The sequence below is a fragment of the Erpetoichthys calabaricus genome, chromosome 16 (assembly GCF_900747795.2).
Source record: "Erpetoichthys calabaricus chromosome 16, fErpCal1.3, whole genome shotgun sequence".
Lineage (NCBI taxonomy): Eukaryota > Metazoa > Chordata > Cladistia > Polypteriformes > Polypteridae > Erpetoichthys > Erpetoichthys calabaricus.
The window spans coordinates 48250170-48275247 of NC_041409.2; the positions used below are offsets into that span (position 1 = coordinate 48250170).

At 39.8% G+C, this 25078-nt stretch overlaps 1 protein-coding gene across 3 annotated transcripts in view; it reads left to right on the plus strand.

Moving 5' to 3' along the window:
* The window catches only part of map3k9 (mitogen-activated protein kinase kinase kinase 9), a 154069-nt gene that overhangs the window by 12541 nt on the left and 116450 nt on the right, over positions 1 to 25078 (plus strand). For all 3 annotated transcript variants that reach the window (XR_007933655.1, XR_007933656.1, XM_051919913.1), the window contains exon 2: positions 23082 to 23495. Coding sequence is in view for 1 of the 3 variants with exons in the window: in XM_051919913.1 (XP_051775873.1) it covers positions 23082 to 23495 (414 nt within the window). In the remaining 2 variants the exon portion in view is untranslated. The remainder of the gene's footprint in view (positions 1 to 23081; positions 23496 to 25078) is intronic.

Below are 25078 nucleotides of genomic sequence, written 5' to 3' on the forward strand. Positions count from 1 at the left end.
ATAAAAAACAATAAAATCTCCTCAGTCTGTCAGTGGAGCAGGGCAGTGATAGCAGTCTCTTGCTGAAGCTGCTCCTCTGTCTGGAGATGATACTGTTCAGTGGATGCAGTGAATTCTCCATGATTGACAGGAACCTGCTCAGCGCCTGTCACTTTGCCATGGATGTGAAACTGTCCACCTCCATGCCTACAATAGAGCTTGCCTTCCTCACCAGTTTGTCCTTCTTTATGCTGCCTCTCCAGCACACCACTGTGTAGAAGAGGGCACTCGCCACAACCGTCTGATAGACCATCTGCAGCATCCTATTGCAGATGTTGAAGTACGCCAGCCTTCTAAGGAAGTATAACCGGCTCTGTCCTTTCTTAGACAGAGCATCAGTATTGGCAGTCCAGTCTAATTTATCATCCAGCTGCACTCCCAGGTATTTATAGGTCTGCACCATCTGCACACAGTCACCTCTGATGATCACGGGGTCCAGGAGGGGCCTGGGTCTCCAAAAATCCACCACCAGCTCCGATCTTTTTTTTTTTTTTTTTTCTTTCTCTTGATGGTAACCTTAAATTTAACAGCACAAAACTGAATACTGAATACTGTAGACACAGGAACTTCCACCTTCTTAAAAGGTCAAATACTTGCTATTTACCAAGAAGATGTATGTAATTTTTGCAAAGGAGAAAGGTCAACAAATGTAAGACTTACAAAACAGAATAGGCACATTTGACATTTTATGTAGCCCTGTTACAACACTATTTGTGGAGCATATCACATAGAATTGTAAAACATAAAGATCAGCCTTTTTTTTTTTTTTCATGCATCTGTTGGTGAGTTGAAATGTAACTGTGTCGAGTAGTAAGATCAGTCGGCAGTCATTGCAGATCTACATACATTTTAGTCATTATAAATCCCCTCTTTATGGTGAAGTGACAGTAGAGACACTAAAGGCTGTTTCTTAAAAAAAAAAATGTTCATGTTTCTGAAAACTTGTCAAAATGAAAGTATTTGGCCATATGTGACAAGTCAGTGGTGAAAATAGTAGAGCCTAACCATGTGCTGCTTTATCTGTAAACATTTCTCTTAATGATGCATACTGAAGACACAGCAGTTGGCAGAAATGTGTCTAGTAAATAAATGCTGTAGCCAAAAAACTGTACATGTAGGGTAATGAATCATTCACAATGCGACTTTTGTATTTATCAGCCTTTTTTTTTTTTTAAATATAACAATTTCAGTTCTTTCCTGTCAGAGAGTGACATTCACTATGCTACTAAATCTAAACGCTTCACAGGTGCAACATCTTGAGTTTTAATCCCACACTTTGGTGTTGTTTGAACATTCCCCCAGATTCTCATTGGAAGCATTGTGATAAGAACAGGCCATTTAGTCCAACAAACTCATCCATCCTAATCTTCTAGACTGTCCAAATTCTCATCAAGTTGAGATTTGAAGTCCCATTCTCAACCACAACACTACTTGATCATTTATTCCATGTGTCAGTTTATTTGTGTGAAGATAAACTTTAACATTTATGTAATACCAGTAACGGCGCACTGCACGATAACATCCAGTGAATCTACTTGACTTGAGCACTCGTAGTTTTCATCCTCTTTCTCTATAAGTTTAGCATTCGTTTGCTCAGAGGTTGACGCGCTTGCTCCTTCCTGAGTTGCTCTTTTTTTCTCCACCCTAGCGGCCTGCTGCTTCTCTTCTTTCGTCAGCATCTTTTCACGTTAAAACTGATTAAGTTAGTTTTTGTGTTGCAATTACTTAGTACGTTTTCTTTAATTTTTCACTTAATCTGGCACTTAAGTCTTCAATCTGCCTCAAGAATGATTAGCGAAGGTGGTAGAGAATGAGAACGGTGCCCGTACGCATGCGCCGAGAGTTGATTCTACAATAAAATAAAATAAAAAGAGTAATAAAATCATCACCCTGAAAGCGGATAGTAGATGTCACGTAGTATATGTGTACCAATTTTCACGTCAATAGGTGAAACGGTTTGCGAGCTACAGATGATTTAAAATCCTGGACAGACAAACGAACAGCCACGGTAGCGTATTATAGAAGATCTGCACTTAAATTTCCAGCCATGTCCCTCTGATTTTGTTGTAAACTTTAAAGTAATAGCTGGGATGCATTATACTGATTCCTTTAATTATATTGAAGACTTCAATCAACCCTCTTAATCTCAGTTTGCTTATACTGAAATGGTTCAGGTCCTTCAATCTCTCTTCATAGTTCATACTTCTCAGTCCTGGAATCGGCCTAGTTGCTCTTCTGTAGCCTTTCTGTATTACTGCTATTTTTTTTCTTTGTGTGATATGGAGACCAGGAGCAAGGCCCTTAATGTGGAAATTGCTTGAGGGGTGCTGTACAATGGCTGACTCTGTGCTCTGACCCCCAATTTTCAAGCAAAAAAAACAGTAACAAAGTATATCAAACAATAATAAAAAAAATGAACACAGTACTGAACGTGTGGCATGAGGCCTCAATAGTGTGTTATATAACTAAAGTATAATCCCCTTTGACTTGTACTCCACTGATCATAATATAATATATAGCCTAACATCCTCTTAATTTTTTTTGTCACTTCTGGCCCCTGTCTTGATGTAGATTGTGACTTGTTTACTATAACTCCCAGGTCCTTCTCATATGGTGTACTTGCAAGTTTTACATCTCCCGTTATGTATTCGAATATAGATTTTCCTCAGTGTACTGTGATGTTCTTTCCACATGTCCCAAAGATACGCTGATTAGGTTGATTAGCAAATCCAAATTGTGTGTATAAATTTGTGTGGACTCTACAATGGACTGGCATCCTGTCTGAGAGCAGTTTCCTGATGTTGACTGATCAACGTTCTGGCACGGCATAATGGCATTCAACTTAGTTTTCATTCTCTCCATCGCTACTACTGCCAGGGGGTTGAAAGCGCATCCCATAACTGAGCCAACCTTTTTAATTAGCTTCTTATTTCGGCAGCCCTCTCCTGAAATAATGCCCAGCACACCACAGTGCAAAAAAATTGCACTTCTAGCATTCTTATTAAGATAGCTGTTTTAAATAATTCATGTTTGTTTTCTTATTTTATAATTTTTAAGCCTGTAATTAATACTGCTTAATATTCTCAAACCCACCCTATCTAATTAACGATCTGGGGATAGTAGCAGTTGGCATAAAACAAGAAATGGCCTTGAGTATTTTGTTCTGTTTCACTTTTATTTTTTTAAAAGGAAATACCTGTTTTTGTTATATTGGGGAATTAAACCCACTAAACCCCCTCCAGAAACACATGAAATTAAAGTCCTGGGGTCTTGTGTATAAACAGTGTGCATGCACAAAAATGTTGTGTATGCCAATTTTTATGCTCACTTCGAAATGTATAAAAACTAAACTTGGCGTAAAGCCACACTCATTTTCATAGTAAGGTCCTCCCTTGCATACACACGCTTTTACTCAGTTTAGCTACTGTGTGTTTGCTTTTCTTTTTTAGATTCACATCTATGATACAGGTTTTATCAAATGTACCAAAATGAATTGCATATTGTTTACAAATTTAATTCACTTGATTGTAATCATTCTGTAACAATATAGTAGTGCACGGAATGGCCAAACTGTTGCAACTACCATGGCTAGTTAGAGGACATCGCATATGGAAGAATTAGAAGAGAGCACGTATTTACAGATGAAGAGTACTGGCTTCTAAGTCGATTTTAATCTTCAAGAGCTACCCTCTTGAAGCTGTGTGCTGAACTGGCACCGGCTTTACAAAGGCAGACTTTGAGGAATAGTGCTGTACCTACTTCTTTACAAGTTCTGCCCACTTGCAGATTTTAGCCACAGGAGCTTTCCAATGTGAACTTGCTGATGAACAGTTATTTCACAAACATTTATTAGTTATTTTCACAAACCACCTGTATAGGATGGTATTTTCCACTTATCATCCAGATAAGATTTTCTTACACTGTGGTTGAACTGGAAAACATAAAAACGCAATTCGCAGCCACGGCACTGGTCAAGTTAAATCAGCCAGGAATGAATCGCCAAAAGAATCAGCTGGCATTACATCCTATGTAGCTGGAGAGCCTATGAAAATGGCAGCTCCGCAAAGTCGCAGGTGCTCAAATCACCTCAAAGTAAAGAGCAGAGAATTAATCCGTTGTGGTGCACGGTGCTGTTGTTACACTATAAAGCCACCGTCAGAGAATGAATCTGCACCTTCAGAGAATGAAGTAAATAGAAAACATTTCCACTATTTTAATGTGCTGCTCTATAGTGAACAGAAAGTGTTGCAGTGTGCAACCATGTACCTGAAGAAATGCTCTGATGACCCTGACCCATCAAATGATCAGCCATATCGGACAGCTTTACAACTTTGTTTGAATATAATTAGCAGAATGTAAAAACAGGTAATCCGATGCAGCATTTATTTTTTTTTTAATTTGTGGTTAATATCACATAGTACAGCCCTTATATTCCTTAGTTTGTTGGCCACATCTCTCACAACATCCACTTTTGCATTTTGGGACTCCAGAACAGCGTCTGTCAGCACACAGCCAGATGGCCTCCCAGCAGTTTCCGAGGTTAGAGGTGTGTGTGCAGCCAGCGCCCGAAGACGTGCTCAGCACAGCATTGTCATTGCCACCTGACTATCACATGGGGTTAGCTTTTGTAATACTGTCTGAAACGGAATAAACAGACAGTGGGCTGCAACTCGCCTGTTCATGTCAACTGTGATACGTGACCAGTTCTTTTTTTTTTTTTTTTTTTTTCTTTCGGGAACTGTGCGATTTTCTGAACTTGAATTTTCAAGTGTCTCCATTCCAACACGCTTTTGTTGTTTATACCACTTCATAAGCCAAAAAATACAGTATACCCCAATATTCGCGGGGTTACATTCCTAGAGCACCCGCGAATTGTGAAAAACAGCGACTTTTAGATGTGGTTAAAAAAAATGCCTATTTTTATAGTTTAAACCCTAAATACAGTATGCCCCAAAGCACTTTAATTTCGTTGAAAACTCCGCTTAAGGTAATTTTTTAAGTAATGTATTAATGTATTAATACATTACCTAAAAACAAAATAAAGGAAAACCCGTATACTGTACAATACTGTACTGCTATGTATCCCAAGGTGCTAGAATGTAAAATACTGATGTTAACTGCTATACGTACTGTAATTCATGCAAGCGCGTTTTCTTTGGTATGTGCTATCATTTTATTTGTTATAAGTAGAATAAATACATAATAATTTAATTAAAATACAGTAAAATGTACGGGTACTCAACAATGATGAATGATATTGATGTTGATAATGATGAAGTAGCGTGCAGTACGATGCAGAGGATTTAAAACTCCTCGGGTGGCGTCTCTTCTTCAGGCGCTTCAGGAGTCGTCGTATCTTTGGACGGGTCTTCTTCTGGTGGGGTTTCGTGCTGGCTTTTCTTTATTGGTTTCAGGAACATTGTAGGCAGTATAATAAAATGTCAAATAAATGTTTAAAAAAAAAAAAAGGAACATTGCGATGGGAAGTTGCTAGATTGTCTCCTGTAGCGAAGTGCTGCTACAATTTCCATGCTTTCTCACGGGTGATGTTCTTCCTGCAGTCGGTGATCCACAATGCCAAGGCAGATTTCATCCTGACGATATTTTTATTCCTTACGATCGTTACCGTTTTGGCACTATCACAGAAACTTACAGATATGGTACTCCAGATCGCTGCTTCGTTCTTCTTTATGTAGCGTGCGGTGCTTTCATTAATGCCATAGTGGCGTGCTACTGCAGCATAACTTTTTAGTTCCCGGAGCAAATCCAGTAGTTCAACATTCTCCTGGAGTGTTTTAAACTTCTTCTGGCGCTTAGGCTCTGTGCCAGAAGCCTTAGAAGCTGCAGGGCGTTTCGGCGACATCTTGTGCGTTGAAAAATAACAAAATGAATACAATAACAAAATGGAAAACATGAGGACACTCAGCTGGAGACGCGTCACAGGATAGCAGTCAATCAGCAGCAAGGAGAAATGAATAACGCTCTCGGATTGGCTACTTTCACCATCCCAAACTGCTTTTCCCTCAGCAGTTGCTTCCTGTTGTCTCTACAGCACAGTATTGCCACGATAAAAGCCATAAAAAATTGGGGAGGATATTTGCGCTTTCCACTAACAATTAATAGTTAGGTTGTAAGGAAAAATCTGCCAACGACTGAGTCCGCGAACCCTGAGCCGCAACTTCGTGGGGGTCTACTGTAGTATGTTTTTCCTTGCCTCCACTTTGCATTCTCTCAAAAATTCTTTTTTTCTTGTGCCTTTTTCCATTGTTTTTTAACCAAACACTGAACGAAAAGTGATGTTTATATTTGCATATTAAAAAGGCAAAATTCTGAGAGCTGCGTATGCACATTTCTACTTTTGTCTGTACGGCATGTTTTAATCTGAACTCTATGCATGGCGTTATACGTGTGGTCCCAGGGTTTTAGTTCCTTTGTTGTTTTTTTTTTTTTGTTTGTTTTTTTTTTAAATATAAGTAAACCTCTATCTTTCTGACAACCAGTCCCACTAGATGCTTTTGTTCAATGTCGTTCAACTTACTCCTGGATACTAGCTCCTCTGCTAGATACATTTGGTCATATACAGTAAATGTCTGTTGTCTAATAGCCTTCAACCAGAAACGGGCTGACTCTTAGTTTCGTGGTTTTCTGTCTGGATTCCAGACGCCAAGTGGCCATAATATCTTCAGTCCCATTTTCCTGCTATATGCATTCATGAAGGATTGTAGCTGGCAAGAAGCAGCCACATTTCATGACTTATGTGAAATTTTGGGGGGTAAGCTGGCAAGACGAGTCTTTTTGATTGTGCTCCTCTGTCACAGTTAACCTTGGCCCTTAAATGTCTTTATAATAAATAACTTCAGCTAAATTATACAGATCTGCAAAGATAAGCCATTCATTTTTTTTTAGCTGAGCATATACACTGTACAATATTTGTCAAGATAGCTCATTTTTTTTAAATAAATATATACTGTGAAACCCCCCAGACAGACGTCCAAGACACACTTGTAAAAAGCACCAAGAAGAATTTTAATATTCTTCTTCTAATACAGTGCACAAAGCACCACACTCACCACAATTCTCCAACAATAATCAATAACACTGATCCTCCTCCCAGCAGCTCCATCACTCTACCATCCAACTCCGGTCCCTGCTGGGTCTTCACCAGTCCTTTAAATAGTCCGTGACCTGGAAGTGCTCCTTTTCTTTTCCCGGGTCAAATGCCACATCCTCAGTCCTCAAGTAGCCCGGAAGTACTGTGGGCTTCCGTCCTTGTGACTCCAAAGTACTTCCAGGTTGTAGTAAGTGTAGGACTCCCCAGGTTCTTTGTGAGCTCCCCCTGGCGGCACCCAACAGGACTGAGGAAACAGACTCCATGTCCCAGGATGCCCTGAGGGAATCCGGGGAACCGTTGCTGTCCAGGGAAGCTGCCACCTAGCGTCCCGGGAGAGGCAGTGACCTGAAAAGGCTGCTCTTCTCCCTTCTTCCCATTCTAGGACGTCCCGGCCAGACTGAACCGCCGGCAGTCCTTCACTATGTGTGTGTATATATATATATATATATATATATATATATATATATATATATATATTGTCACACACGTGCGCATGGGAAACAGCTGAAGGGCCTAGACACTTGTAATTCTACGCCAGGCCAGGGGGCGGCGGGGTGTACTGACTATCTCTCTCAGTCCCTTCCAGACCTGTCCCGGGAAATCCCACCTCTGGACGGCCCCGAGGATGACGTCACTTCCAGACACCAGGATATCACTCCCACTTCCTGCAACGAGGACGTCATTTCCCTTCTGGGCCTTTAAAACTGCCATCTTGCCTCAGTACAGGCAGTTCTGTTTTGGACTCCGATCTATATACTTCTTGTTATAAAAAGAGCAATTTGCAGCTGAGCATATTATACGGGTGGCTGCCCCAAACCTTTGTGATGTCTCCGACTCATTCTTCTGACAATATATAATATATAATATTTGACTTGAATTTCAGCTTCAGTGGTCATCATTTTATTTACAGTGTGTTAGGGGTTGCAATGCCAAATTGCCATATAACAATTTGTATAATTTATACAATTGTAAAAGTTTATGTCCGCAATTTCATCTGGCAGTCTTGTAGCACTGTCAAATTATTCCAAATTTTGTAAAGCAAGTTGTCAGAAAATAACATTTAGGATTAAACTAGATTCTTTTTTCCCCTTTACAGATTCAGTGAACATCTAACACCGGTAACCTTTAATACTTAATAAAAATAAGTCTTTGTTTTAAGAATTTTGTCAAGCAAGCAGCCTCCAAAAAAACATTGGTCGAGGTAGCTAAATCTGCTTCCCTGATGCTGAAAATGCTCTTTAAAGTGGGAGTAAAATATACATTAGCAATACTCCTACAACTAAATGGTCAATGCCAAACATGTCTTGGAAAAGTCTAATGGAGGAACATGAAAATAACACACACATAACAGTAAATGATATAGGTGACCTACCTCCAGCTCTCTGGAAAATAGACAGATCATCTCATTCCCAACCATTCAAATGTCCAGTTATGCCATTTCCTTTTCTTGGTAGTTTTAGAGCACAGAACGGCAAGAGTCAGTAATGCAGCTTTTTGTTGACATTTTGAGAAACCTGTGGTCATACTGTTTTTAAAACGGGTAAAAGCTCTATTACAAAATGTCAATGAGTAAAACTCTCCATCAGAGCTATGCATATATATAGTCCAAGCCTTGGCTTGTGGCATATCAATTGGACCAAATGTGCCCGTACAGACTGGAGACTCCTGCAGTTGAGTAGTCTCTTGACCTCTTCTTCTTCTTCTTTCGGCTGCTCCCCTTAGAGGTTGCCACAGTGGATCTTCTTCCATATCTTTCTGTCCTCTGCATCTTGCTCTGTTACACCTATCACCTGCATGTCCTCTGTCACCACATAACCCGGGCCTCGACCGATCTGGTATGGAAATTTTATATTGATTTGGCAGAATTTTACACTGGATGCAGAATTGCACAGCGTTTGATAAGTTTCAAGTAGTCTTTACATCTTCAAACTGGGGCTGTCAAATGAACCAAACATAAGGATTTGAATTTCAAATTATAAATAAGTAAATATTTAAACATATTTGAAACTTAGGTTGACAGTTAACAATTTTGGGCATTATACTGCATAAGCTTATATGTACTTTTTTGTACTTCTATGGTACTGGCTGCAGCAGTGGCTACAGCACAAACACACGCCAACAGAGCAAAAACAATTAATCCTGTCCTAGCAGTACTTGGGCAAGTTTTCTGCACCACCGTTGTGTTGTCAGTCTATTACTGGCATATAGGTGTGCATCATAAAATGTTCAACCTGTTGTGCATAAAATCTATCCCTCACCCCTGCCACACAACTGTCTTGTATTTTCATAATAGCTGCTTTCCCGCTAGGCTCTAACCCCAACCCTGCATCCCATTCCTCACAGTGCTCAGCATAGGTTCTTTTCAACAGACTTTTTCTCTACCTGACTGTCACAGACAAATTCTAAATAGTTCAGATAATCATGATAAACAAGACATCTTTAGACTGGGTTTACCCATAAATGGGCAACAAGGAGATGTAGGATTGTCAGCAGTAGTATGAAGCCAACACCGAAAACTTGTCAGTGTCAGTGTCTGTGTCAACGTCTGATGAGCAGTGCTACAGTTTAGTTGCAAAACTAGCTTTACAGCTTTTTATTTGTTGTCTTGTTTTTGGTTGAAGTCTCCGACACACTCATGAATATTGATTAGTAACCATAAAGTGGAAGAACACACAGAAATACTCATGATTTTTTGCAGCATGATGTAGTTTAATCTACTAAATGGCAGCAGAGTGTTAAATGGGCTTAATGCTGTAAAGCAGATCATTACATAGCACTTATGGTCTACCTTGGGCTTAACCATATTTATACGCAATTTTGAGCCAGTCATGCTTGCGTTTAATGCCATAGAGATTAAGCAGGCCTGCCTATGTTTGGCTATTTTGAATACTTGAATTTCTTAATGTTAAATATTTTTGAGATCTTTCTGGTTGATGTTTTAATATCCATTTCATTTTGGGTTGTTAAAACGGTTTAATTAATATAAAATGCTATGGAGGAAAACCAATTTTATGGGAGTTGTGTTGGGTGAAGGAATGTTTATCAACAAAATGTTATTTGCTTTATTATATTTGTTTGATTATGTATGTGCATTACATTAGTAAAGCTGAAGTCAGGAATTCCTTACTGTTACAGCTGATTAGCTAAAGCAAAAATACAGGAAAACCTACTGCAAACTGGCTTTGGAATTAATAGTTAGAAGTTACCTGGGTGAGTCTGGAATGTTTGTTTTGGTGGGGAATGGCTAAATTGGGTGGTTGACTGGCACACTAGCTAAACCTCAAAATTGGTTGCTGCAGCATAGAAACTGCTAGCTGCTTGCCAGAAGAGGCTTCTTCATTGAGATGGGTATAACCTTGAGAGAATGGCTAGCATCAGCTGGAGTTTTCATAACAGTATTCATTTGAGTGATATTAAGATCTTGCTTCTGTAGGAAATATTTTGAGAGTAAGGGTAGCAAATTAACACTCCTTTATGAAACCAGCTCCTAGAATCTAAGACCCTAACGTAATTGCCTGTATTCTGTTGTTTTGGGATTAACACTTTTTAATCAGTGTCAATGCGCACATGAAGCTCGCTTATAAATTCTAAGGTTACAATGTACTTTGTGTTTTCTACAAAGGCAGAGCAAATAATAATTGCTGATTGTTTTGTGGTGAACTAAGGCCTCTTTTTCCCGCAGGAAAAGCACAAAAGCTAGTGCATTGTTTTCTATCCTGCAATGTACACACCATATCTTAATGCCACAGTGAGCAATTTTGATTGGAATATTGTCGTTTTTAGAACATCTTTACAGTGGTACCCTCTTAGCAAAAAAAAAAAAAAAAAAAAACCCTACCTCATTATTTTTCTTCTCCAGGTTCCTAATTGGAATGTGAATTCTGTGAGTAAACCTTGGTGACATTCTCTACACATTTTGACCATGTTATTGTAAATACAGTGGTGCCTTGGTTTGTGAGCATAATTCGTTCCGGAAATGTGCTTGTAATCTAAAGCACTCGTATATCAAAGCGAATTTCCCCATAAGAAATAATGGAAACTCGGATGATCCATTCCACAACCCAAAAATATTCATATAAAAATGATTACAGTGATCCCTCGCTATATCGCGCTTCGCCTTTCGCGGCTTCACTCTATCGCGGATTTTATATGTAAGCATATTTAAATATATATTGCGGATTTTTTGCTGGTTCGCGGATTTCTGAGAACAATGGGTCTTTTAATTTCTGGTACATGCTTCCTCAGTTGGTTTGCCCAGTTGATTTCATACAAGGGACGCTATTGGCAGATGGCTGAGAAGCTACCCAACTTACTTTTCTCGGTGTCTCTTGCGCTGACTTTCTCTGATCCTGACGTAGGGGGTGTGAGCAGGGGAGCTGTTCGCACACCTAGACGATACGGACGCTCGTCTAAAAATGCTGAAAGATTATCTTCACGTTGCTACCTTCTGTGTGCAGCTGCTTAGTGAAGCGACATGCTGCACAGTGCTTCACATACTTAAAAGCTCAAAGGGCACGTATTGATTTTTCACTCTTTGTTTTTATCTGTCTCTCTCTCTCTCTCTCTCTCCCTGCTCCTGACGGAGGGGGTGTGAGCTGCCGCCTTCAACAGCTTTGTGCCGCGGTGCTTCGCATACTTAAGCCAAACAGCCCTATTGATTTGTTTGCTTTGCTCTCTGTTTCTGACAGCCTGTGCTCCTGACACGCACTCCTTTGAAGAGGAAGATATGTTTGCATTCTTTTAATTGTGAGACAGAACTGTCATCTCTGTCTTGTCATGGAGCACAGTTTAAACTTTTGAAAAAGATACAAATGTTTGTTTGCAGTGTTTGAATAACGTTCCTGTCTCTCTACAACCTCCTGTGTTTCTGCGCAAATCTGTGACCCAAGCATGACAATATAAAAATAACCATATAAACATATGGTTTCTACTTCGCGGATTTTCTTATTTCGCGGGTGGCTCTGGAACGCAACCCCCGCGATGGAGGAGGGATTACTGTAATACAAAATATAAAGTAAAAATACATAAAACGAATTAACCTGCTCTTTACCTTTGAAAAGAATCGTGGCTGGTGTGAGGGAGACGAGAGAGAGGAGAGGAGGAGGGTTTATGTGTAAGATGACTTCTACTCTAGCGGAATCACTGCTGCCTGTTGGCTTACTGGAAGCTTTTTCTTTTTTTGCGACTTTAACAAGGAACCTCTCCAGTGACGGTTGCTTTTGCCTCCTTTTGAGGATTTTGTGGAAATGTGACATTGCATTGTTATTCAACAGATTCATCGCTCGCACACACACAAGGTCACAATGCTATAGTTAACAGTATCCACTCGTACGGATGTTGACTGAACGAATGAGGCACAACAACTAAGACCGAGCATGGGAGACTATTATCCACAATCCCACCAATCCCTGGTGCAATGAGTTGCTTCTCATTTCTTAAACAACCATGTCGAAAGACACATCTCGTGGTCGTGGTCGTGGAAAAGATGTTTGTTTGAGAAGGGTCAAATCATTGGCATGCATCAAGCAGACAAAACATCTAAGGAGATTGCAGAAACTACTAAAATTGGGTTAAGAACTGTCCAACGCATTATTAAAAACTGGAAGGATAGTGGGGACCCATCGTCTTCGAGGAAGAAATGTGGCCGGAAAAAAATCCTGAATGATCGTGATCGGCGATCACTTAAACGTTTGGTGAAATCAAATCGAAGAAAAATAGCAGTAGAACTCAGGTCTATGTTTAATAGTGAAAGTAAGAGCATTTCCACATGCACAATGCGAAGGGAACTCAAGGGATTGGGACTAAACAGCTGTGTAGCCGTAAGAAAACCACTAATCAGTGAGGCAAACCGGAAAAAAAAGGCTTCAATTTGCTAGAGAGCATAAAGATTGGACTCTGGATCAATGGAAGAAGGTCATGTGGTTTGATGAGTCCGGATTTACCCTGTTCCAGAGTGATGGGTGCATCAGGGTAAGAAGAGAGGCAGATGAAGTGATGCACCCATCATGCCTAGTGCCTACTGTACAAGCCTGTGGGGGCAGTGCTATGATCTAGGGTTGCTGCAGTTGGTCAGGTCTAGGTTCAGCAACAGTATGTGCTCCAAGAATGAGGTCAGCTGACTACCTGAAATTACTTAATGACCAGGTTATTCCATCAATGGATTTTTTCTTCCCTGATGGCACGGGCATATTCCGAGATGACAATGCCAGGATTCATCGGGCTCAAATTGTGAAAGAGTGGTTCAGGGAGCATGAGGCATCATTTTCACACATGGATTGGCCACCACAGAGTCCAGGCCTTAACCCCATTGAGAATCTTTGGGATGTGCTGGAGAAGGCTTTGCGCAGCGGTCAGATCAATGCAAGATCTTGGTGAAAAATTAATGCAACACTGGATGGAACTAAATCTTGTGACATTGCAGAAGCTTATCGAAACAATGCCACAGAGAATGCGTGCCGTAATGAAAGCTAAAGGTGGTCCAACGAAATATTAGTGTGTGTGACCTTTTTTCTTTTGGCAGCAACTTTTTTTTTGGCCAGGCAGTGAATGTCTAAAATATACAATATATTGATGGACAGTCGTGGTTCTGCTCATAAAGGATCAGAATGGACACCACTGAGCACATTCTCGTACCATTTGGTGTCACTGTTTCTCATGTCATCTGGCAACCCCACTTTCACAGCATCACAACCCCAAGTGTCAGAGCTGCTCCCATAGCTGGAGATGGTCATTCAACTGCTACACCACCTTACAGTGTTAGCAGTTGGCAGAACATGTGTGTTCAGTATTTGAGTAACTTTACAGCTGTTACTCAAATTGTATTCAAATTTTAAATATCCAGAAAATTTTATGAAGTTGGGTCGCTGGTCCAACCCCCAACTTGGAGTTCCAGATGCTAAATTTCGTCTGGCCTCTATCCTGAAACCTGTCCAGCTTGATCTTACAAGGGGAAAAGCCCATTTGGAATAGTTTTCTGGGGTCACAATAGTTCTCTGGGCACACAAGCCTCTCCACCTCGACAAGGTTCCAGTACAGGGCAAGCACACAGTGCATGCGCTACACTTCAGCCCATCTGGAAGTCTGATTTTATAACAGCAATGTCAAATCTGTGCTTCCTAATGGCTTTGAATGCTAGCGTGTTTTAAAGGCAGACATGAATAAGATCAGCGCCTTCCACAATGGATGTCTCGGGAAGATCTTTTGCGTCTTCTGGCCCAAGAAGCTGTCTAATGAAGACCTTTACAGGAAAGTGAAGAGCTGGAGTGTGGTTCTGGGGATCAAGCGCCAACACTTAAGATGGCTTAGCCACGTCCTTGAAATGAACCAGAACTGTATACCTAAGATTGCTCTGAGATGGACACCACCTTGGAACTATGAGCTGAAGAAGATGGACCTAACATGAGGTGAATTTGAGCATGTAGCTCAGGACAGAAGAAGATTAATATAAATCTAATCTACATATCTCTCTATTATAATAAAAAAATCCTGGGACGAAACAAGACTTTTCAGCCTGGGACAAGACATGACTTTTTCTGAGAGATACTTTCACGTGCCACGAGCCAAGACTTTGTGCCAAGAGATTTAACCACGCCCGGGGCCGGAAATAAAAGACAAAAGAGTAGATGACAAAATAGAACATCGTAAAGAATTCAAAAATGTTGGCGCGATACACATGCAGAACAATTAGAGATAATGAAAGTACCAAAATTCGAAAGTCTTAAAAAAATTATAGTAAAGATCGTAAACAAACGGAAATTACTTGGTTGAATAACACAACAGCGTAAAGAGATCGAATATATTGTTCGGATTTAAACTACGTCTGAGACTTGTAGATTGTCTAATTCGTGTTGACATCAGGGAAAAGTAGTGTTTCTTCCCAATGAAGAGGTGCATCCTCGAGAATTTAAAGATTTTTTGTTTGGTCAAAGTAAAATCCACATACACGAGCGGCAGATACGTGAAGTGGCTGGCGTGTAACACAGCCCGGGGGGGGGATTTGGCTAGTAAAGCGAGCAGGGGACAAAGCCCCCGAGTTACAAAACAAAATAATTATTCAAACATGTGCACTGTAGATATAGATGTTCTATATAGTGCAATAAGAGAACACAAACAAAGAAAAAAGGTCGGGACACTAAATGGTGATCTCTGTATATTGTGGTACTTGAAGAAAAAAAACTTTCATAAAAATACATCTTTATAGATGGAAGTCTCTCACCAGACTGGGAAAAAATGGTGCTGGTGTCAGTTATGAGGTTGATGAGGTGGAAGGGGTGGGATTAGGCGCCTGTAATTCTCGAGATCTGTGGAGGGAATGAGAGGAGCGGCATTAGGAGGCTGCACCATCCCCCAACTCAGCGTAGAAATGCAAGTCGACAAGCCCTGAAGTCTCCCAAGCACACGTTTTACAGTAGGCTTTTTTATATATACAGTGGAACCTCGGTTCACGATCATAATTCATTCCAAAACTCTACTCGTAAATCGATTTGGTCATGAACCAAAGCAATTTCCCCCCATAGGATTGTATATAAATACAACTAGCAAAATACCCGCGCTTCGCAGCGGAGTAGTGTGTTAAAGAGGTTATGTAAACATATATATACATAAACATATATACATATATATATATACATATACACATCCACATATATATATATACATATATCAACATATATATACACATACAGACACATATATACATATACATATTTGTATATCTACATATATATACACATATATACATATACTTATTTGTATATCTACATATATATACACATATATACATATACATATTTGTATATCTACATATATATACACATATACATATACATACATATCTATCTACATACATACACATATATCTATCTATCTATATATATATATATATATATATATATATATATATATACACATACATACATATCTATCTATCTATCTATCTATATATATATATATATATATATATATATATATATATATAGCTGATTACCCAGTGGATTCGCTCACTGAGTGCAAGAGAAAAAAATAAAATGTATGTATAAAATAAGTTTAATTGCCAAATTTATTTTTCCACAAATAAAGGGCACTTACAATAACATAGAAATCAATATAAACAACATTAACATCATTATCATATGAGAATATGAAGTAATATATAAGAAGCACATTGCATATAAATATAAATTATTAAACAGTAAAATGTTCTTCTATAATACGCTACCGTGGCTATTCGTTTGTCTGTCCAGGATTTTAAATCACCTGTAGCTCGCAAACTGTTTCACCTATTGACTTGAAATTTGGTACACATATACTACGTCACGTCTACTATTCGCTTTCCCACACATATGAACAAATATATATATATATATATATATACACATACATATACACACACATACACATATATACATATACATACATAGTGCGTTGCAACACGGGCTGCGATTGTTACATGGGAGGGAGAGGACAAATCACAGCTTCCCGCTTTCTAATCGGGCTTGTGATTGCTGCTTTGACGGATGCCCAGATCCCACAGTATTTCCCCTTAGGAGAGGCGTTAGGCAAGTGTAATTGAATAGCGGTGCTGCAAGTTATTGCTCTTTTTATCTTTATTTTATTTTATTGTAGAGTCAACTCACAGCTGCGCGCACCAGTGCGTGCGTGGCGGATGCGTACGGCTGACGTTTTCATTGTCTACCACCTCCGCTAATCATTCTTAAGGCAGATTGAAGACTTAAGTGCCAGCTTAACTGAAAAATTAAAGAAAACATACTAAGTTTTAAAAAAAATCAGTTTTAACGGGAAAAGATGCCGACGAAAGAAGAGAAGCAGCGGGACGCTAGGGTGAAGAGCTGCTCATTAAGCAGCAAGCTCATCAACCTCTGAGCAAACGAATGGTAAACGTACAGAGAAAGAGGATAAATACTATGAATGGTCATGTCAAGTATATTGACTCCACGTTATCGTGCAGTGCGCTGTTACTGGTATTTTGATAAAAGAATCTGAATAACATATAAGAAGCGTATAAATTATTAAACAGTAAAACATTAACATTTAAGAAGTAAAGATACATTGAGTACTACTGTAGTGCTTTCGGGTATAGTACATTTTTTGTTTGCCCATTACATGCATAAATGTATACATTTTTTGGTGTACCTACCCAAGAACACGCGACATGACCCAGCATTTAAAAATTTATCGCTCCAGCAATTTTAACTCTGTTACAAAGTCATCTAATATGGTATTGCAAACGGCAGCGGGAGCGTTTCTATAAACTCAATTTAAACTTACTGTTTACACCGTGCTTTGAAGATGCATAGTATGCGACACGTGTTTCGCCGTAATTGTGGGCTCATTAGGAGTACACAGTCACTGCACTCCCTTACTGGAATCGATCCTCGGACGTAGAGGCGAAGCCCCTAACGTTGTGCTACGGCGTGTGGTTCGTTCATTTGACAGCATGTAGATCGGGGTAATTACATTGCAGGCATTCGTAGTCTGATTCACAATCTGATTGTATGGGTGGTTACCTACCAGGTAACGCTTGTGGTTGGTGAGCAAGTTGGCTAACTTCTGCCACGGTGCCCTCTTTCAGTTGCGAGAAGCAGATCATACAATGGTTGAAATAGTTTAATATATATAGCAAAATCACCGCGCTTCGCAGGGGCGAATATGGTATTGCAAACGGCAGCGTTTCTATAAACTTAATTTGAAGTTACGGTTTATACCGTGCTTTGTTTCATATTCTTTTCCTACTTTATCAATTGTGTAATGTGTTTTTTGAACAGGTTTGATTCATGGAAGTGATCACTCCTGCTGCGTTCAGTCACTTCACGTGAGCCGCTCTCTTGTGTGATGTTGCGATGTCCACGGGTTTATTTAATGTTAGCTAAGACCCGGCAGTTAAAAGTTTCTCGCTACAGCAATTTTAACTCTGTTACAAAGTGATGCAAACTCTCGTTTATACCTCGTGTCTTCTCATTAAACTTGTATCTCGCGAATATGGCATTGCAAACGGCAGCGGGAGCGTTTCTATAAAGTAAATTTAGACTTACGGTTTACACCGTGCTTTTTTATACCTCGTGTCTTATGAAGATGCTTGTATGCGTCACTCACTCGCTTCTTATTGTTTCGCTGCCTTGTCAATTGTGTAATGAGTGTTTTCTTCAGCGCTCTTTGGGGCTCCTCCTTCTTTTCTACGTACTGAGTTCACAGTCAGTTCACGTGATTACGTGGGAGGCGTGATGACGCGACACGCAACTCAGTCTCCTACGGCCATCTTGCTGCCTTCCATTACAGTATATGGACAAAAAAGAGGTTCCAGTTATGACCATTACGCGTATAATTTTGAAATGAAACCTGCCTAACTTTTGTAAGTAAGCTGTAAGGAATGAGCCTGCCAAATTTCAGCCTTCCACCTACACGGGAAGTTGGACAATTAGTGATGAGTGAGTCAGTCAGTCAGTGAGTGAGTGAGTCAGTCAGTCAGTCAGTGAGGGCTTTGCCTTTTATTATTATAGATTAGTCTGTTCCAGACCATACGAACTGTATGTAAATATATATATATTTTTAAGTTTTTAAGCACAAATATAGTTAATTAAATCATAGAATGCACAGCGTAATAGTAAACTAAATGTTAAAACATTGACTAACATTGAGAAATCCTTGAACAACAGAGAAAACTAACACTGCAATAGTTCGCGCAATAGCGCTACCAACCGCTGGCTAAAAACACTTTTTTTTTTAATGAGTTTTAAGCACAGGGAAAAAAATGAACATTTGAAAAAATCCGAAATTTAGTAAACCACCAAGAAAAGTAACATTGCAACAATGCACGCTACGAACCAATCGCTGTAAACAGAACTGAAAACAAAATCAAGCCCAGTGCATTCTTAAACTGCCTTCCTACCTTATGCATCCAGCTCTCTCTCTCTCGCGCTGCCTGTGTGTGTGCGTCTCTCTCTCTCGCGCTGCCTGTGTGTGTGCGTCTCTTTCTCGCGCTGCCTGTGTGTGTGCGCATCTGTCTCTCTCTCTCTCGCGCTGCCTGTGTGTGTGTTGCGCTCTCTCGCTCTCTCTCTCTCTTGCTCGCTGCACAGGAAATGCACAGGGAGAGACTGAACACATACAAACCGAAAGGGAAACTGGCTTGTTCGTATACAGCGTGTGTGGTCGTGAACTGAGGCAAACGTTTGGCGAAGCAGCTGAAAGGAAAAGAAAGGGTGACTACACAGGAACAGTAGCACTGCTTTGACGCTGGGTGCCGCCAGTCTGCAAAGCCAAGCGGAGAAATTGCGTACGCCAGGGTATGAGGTACCGTGGAAATGTGCGTGGCTTTACGCCAAGTTTAGGTTTTATACATCGCAATTTGAGTGTGGAAAAGTTCGTACGCAACATTTCTGTGCGGACGCACCGTTTATACATGAGGCCCCAGGTAACTGACTTGGCCATTCAAGAATTTTCCACTTCTTTGCTTTAATAAACTCCTGGGTTGCTTTGGCTGTATGTTTTGGGTCATTGTCCATCTGTATCATGAAACGCCGCCCAATCAATTTGACTGCATTTAGCTGGATTTGAGCTGACAGTATATCTCTGAACACCTCAGAATTCATTCGGCTGTGCCACTGGCAGCCGTGCACGCCCAAGCCATCACACTGCCTCCACCGTGCTTTACAGATGATGTTGTATGCTTTGGATAATGAGCTGTTCCACGCCTTCTCCATACTTTTTTCTTGCCATCATTCTGGTAGAGGTTGATCTTGGTTTCATCTGTCCAAAGAATGTTTTTCCAGAACTGTGCTGGCTTTTTTAGATGTTCTTTAGCAAAGTCCAATATAGCCTTTCTATTCTTGAGGCTTATGAGTAGCTTGCACCTTGCAGTGCACCCTCTGTATTTACTTTCATGCAGTCTTCTCTTTATGGTAGACTTGGATATCGATACGCCTACCCCCTGGAGGGTGTTGTTCACTTGGTTGGCTTTTGTGAAGGGGTTTCTCTTCACCATGGAAATGATTCTGCGATCATCCACCACTGTTGTCTTCTGTGGACGTCCAGGGGCTTCATGTATAAATGGTGCGTACGCACAGAAATGTTGCGTACAAACGTTTCCACGCTCAAATCGCGATGTATAAAACCTAAACTTGGCGTAACGCCATGCACTTTTCCACGGTACTTCATACCCTGGCGTACGCAATTTCTCCGCTCGGTTTTGCAGACTGGTGGCACCCAACGTCAAAGCAGTGCTACTGTTCCTGTGTGGTCACCCTTTCTTTCTTAGATCCGCATTCCTGACGCGGCTTTATAAATACACTGAAAATAACTGCATATTGTTTATTAGTGTAATGCATCTGATTGTAATTAACCTGCAGCAATATAATGGTCCAGGGAATAGCCATAGTATTCCAAATACCATAACTGCTTTAGCATTGTTACTCTCAATGCATCTTGTTCTTCTTTCAGCTGCTCCCGTTAAGGGTTGCCACAGCAGATCATCTTTTTCCATATTACTCTCACTGCACCACTCAGAGTATTTATATCACTGTATCAGCAGCAGCTGATCGGAAAGAGAATTATCAGTATACAGCATGAAGCAGACGCTGCCTCAGCCATGGCAAAACATTTCAGAGAGTTTCCTGTACGAACTTCGCGGTTTAGAAAAAGTTTTATCCCAAGAACTATAAACGCACTAAATCAGTGCATCAAGTGCTCCTTGTAGAACTGTTTGGACTTATAAGTACAATCACCTCACTGTAAACTTGGGATACAGTTATAATATTACACAACCTGCGCCACTTTATAAAGCGCGTATTTACATATTGATGACGATATCATTTTTAAGATGAAATGCAGCAAAATATGTTGATTATATTATACAGATAAAACTTTAACTTCATTTAAATAATCTGTATTGTTAATAATTAAACATGTGAGGACACGGTGCCGCAGCGCTAGCTAGTTCAGGGATTGTTCCTGCATTGCGTTGTATTCTTGCTCGTGCTGACGCGACACTGGAAGGATAGACGGATAGAATAATTAAACATGTACTACGAAGATATTTCAATGTTCCTTAAAAGTTTTGAAGAATCTGCATTCTAAGCTTACAGATGGCTTCACGTCTATTACAGAGCTGATTGTGTGGCAATTGGGTATTTGGAGAAAGAAAAGTAAGGACAGGAATTGGATCTCTGCGCCACCATGTTCCCATGTTTAATAACATGCTTTCATTCCTATCATCATGAAAAAGATATCATGTATACATCTCAGTATTTTAATTATTCAGAGAGCTGTAATATCATGAATGTAATGGATTATGTGTCCTGTCGGAGAAAAAGAAAGCCCGTTTAAGAAGCAGGTAGTGATTCACACGCATAGAAGATCAAATACAGGACAAAGCATTTAATGTGCAACTTTAGTTACAATGGGATTTGAGAAACTAGTAAATTAAACAATTTTAAGATGGAAGTTTATGATGTTCTACTTTAATGGCAAAATAAACTACGTGATTAAAGTGGAAATTTCGAGATTAAAGTTGACATTTCGTGCTTTTTTCCCCACTGTGTGCCTATTTTTTTTTCGTCTGTACCCTAATAAGCTTTCATATGACACTCAGACGGTGGGCTATGACTTGCCTTTTCACGGTGACTTTGATATGCGATTTCTTTTTATTTCGGGCACTGTGCGACTTTGTGAACTTGAGCTTTCGAGTTTCTCCGACACTCTGTCACTCGATCAACTTTCTTTTGTTGATTATACCACTGTTTAAACCAACAAATAGTACGTTTTTCCTTTGCCTCCACTTGGTATTCGCTGAAATTCTTATATTTTCCCCTGTGCTTTTCTCATTGTCTTTTCACAGAAGGCTATTTATATTGATTTGCATATTCAAAGAGGCGTAATTCTGGGAGGAGTTGGGGCGGGACAGAAGGCGCGTGCACGTGCGTTACTTTTCATGCTGATCGGGATTTATGTAGTGGAAGAATGTGAAAGTTTGCGTGCGCACAGATTCCTGAATCTGGATTTTTCTGTGCGTACGCATATTCCCGCTTTTGTGCTTACGCCATGTTATAGTGTGAGTTCTACGCACGGCGTTATACATGAGGCCCCCGGTCTTTTTGTGTTGCTGAGTTCACCAGTGCTTGCTTTCTTTCTCAGGATGTACCAAACTGTAGATTTTGCCACTCGTAATATTGTATCAATTTCTCGGATGGGTTTTTTCTGTTTTCGCAGCTTAAGGATGGCTTCTTTCACCTGCATGGAGAGCTCCTTTGACCGCATGTTGTCTGTTCACAGCAAAATCTTCCACATGTAAGCACCACACCTCAAATCAACTCCAGACCTTTTATCTGCTTAATTGATAATGACATAATGACAGACTTGCCCACACCTGCCCATGAAATAGCCTTTGAGTCAATTGTCCAATTACTTTTGAGCCCCTGAAATGAAGGGATTGTGTTAAAAAAAATGCTTTAGTTGCCTCATATTTTTATGCAATTGTTTTGTTCACCCCACTGAATTAAAGCTGAAAGTCTACACTTCAACTGCATCTGAGTTGTTTCATTTAAAATTCATTGTGGTAATGTACAGAACCAAAATTAGAAAAAAGTTGTCTCTGTCCAAATATTTATGGACCTAACTGTATAATGTGATTGTTAGTGCCCCTAAATATGGGTAAAGTAGAAGAAAATATATTTCAACACTTGTAAGCAACATAAGCAAGAAAAGAATATTTCAAGGCTACGCAGCCATTTTATGATAAAGTGTAGCTTCAGCAAACCTAGAACGGCACATTTGAGTAGTATGTACTAGAGAGTGTTTTATTTGAGAAACCAGAGCTATGGGTGGAACAAAAACATTTAAATGCAATTATTGTATATATTTGACAGTCAAATTATGCTGATGTGTACTGATTTTTTTTCCTTTCACTTTTGCCTTTTGACAGTCTTGGAAATTGATTTTACTGAGCTGGTGCTGGAAGAGATTATTGGAGTTGGTGGTTTTGGAAAAGTGTATAGGGCTGTCTGGCGTGGTGAGGAAGTGGCAGTCAAGGCAGCCAGAAGAGACCCAGATGAAGAAGTTGACCAGACACTGGAAAATGTCCGTCAAGAAGCAAAGCTTTTTGCAATGCTGCGGCACCCTAACATTATGGGTCTGTGTGGAGTTTGCCTGCAAGAGCCTAACCTTTGCCTTGTCATGGAATATGCTCGTGGGGGCTCTCTCAATCGGGTACTGTCGGGAAAAAGAATTCCTCCAAATGTGCTTGTTGACTGGGCTGTACAAATTGCAAGAGGGATGCACTACCTACATTGTGAGGCCATTGTACCCATTCTACACCGTGACCTCAAGTCCAGCAACAGTAAGCATAATTCTTCAGATTCATATTAATCCTTTGCTGCTTAAGTATCTAGTTTGACATCAAATTATAGTTTTATAAAGTGAGGTGCTGTTCACAAAACATGAAACCACCAGTATGCAGTAAGAGTAATATTATACCTTTTAGTACCCATCAATTTATATTCAAAACAAAAGCCCCAGATTGGCTGCCTTTTGTTTTTATGTTTTAAGTGGTATATTGTATTGTTGTATATTGTAATATAAGAATACATTATATACTGAAATGTTTTTTATATTCAGTTTATTCTGAGGTAGCTAGATACATGGGTTAATTTGAGGACTGCTTTGTTTTCTGCATTGCTTTTAAATGCGAGGATGAAACTGTTTTAACGGTAAACCACAGAGCATCAAGAGATAGAGAAGAAATCTCAACAGAGGGAACCAAGCTACTAATGCATCCACTGGGTTTGAAGTTTGTGCAGATTCTATGCGGAACCTTTGGAATAATAACTGATTTTCTCGATTTAAATCCATTATCAAAACCTGAACTACTTCTGAAACTTCTTGTAATGGGAATTACTACAATGAGGCCACAGGTTATAAAAAAGGGATTTATTCAGTAAAAAATAATGTACAAAGGATGGCAGGGAACTGTAAACAAAAGTATTAACGAAAAGGAAAGCAATAAAACCTAAAATCTCCCTGGGGCTCACCTGTAAAAATGGTTACTGTGGTTTTTAATTTTAAGCAGGGATGGTTAGTCTTTTTTTTTTTTTTTCTTTCTTGTTTCTACTGATTGCACCATGTGTCTTTGTCTCAATTTTGCAACTCCCTGCGGCTTTAAGCCTCCTCCATTAATGACTACTGAGGCAGGTCCACAGACATGGTCAGGGTAGGGAATGTCTTGGAGAACTCCCAGAGCCATGCTGATAATATTCCTTCTGTTTTTCCAGGGTCTTGATAAATCTCTGACTTCCTATTTACTCAAACTGGATGTAGTAAATACCAGGTAATATAGTTATCATGTTGGATACCAGTGGCTCACATTAAAAGCACCTTGCAACAAAATTTGTTTTCTAGCAAGGCAACAACCCCAAGCGTAAAGCAAAACCTACACAGGAATGGCTTAAAAACCAACAATGTGAATGTCCTGGAGTGGCAGAGTCAGAGTCCAGATCTCCATCCAATTCAGAGTTTATAGCTGGACTTGAAAAGTGCCAAAGGTGCATCTAGTAGACTTGAAGGGGGTCAATACTTAAGTGATTAAATATTTGTAATTAATTTAGATCACCAGAGATCTGTGTTAACTTTGATATTAAAGAGTCTTTTTCTGCTGCCATTGTGATAAAATGTTGCATAACAAAAACTGAAATCTTTCAAGGGGGTTAATTATTTTTATGGGCACGTGTGTGTGTGTATCTAAATATGTATATAAAGGTAAAATTCCGTTACAACGAATATCTTTACAAAGAAGTATTTATTATGGTCCCAGCAGTTTCCCCTTATGACACGAGTCTATAGAAATCTTGTTACTACGAAGTACATTCAGCAGATACTTTCATTACAACGAAGTGCCCAAAAGACCTTGAAATACCTGACGAATCA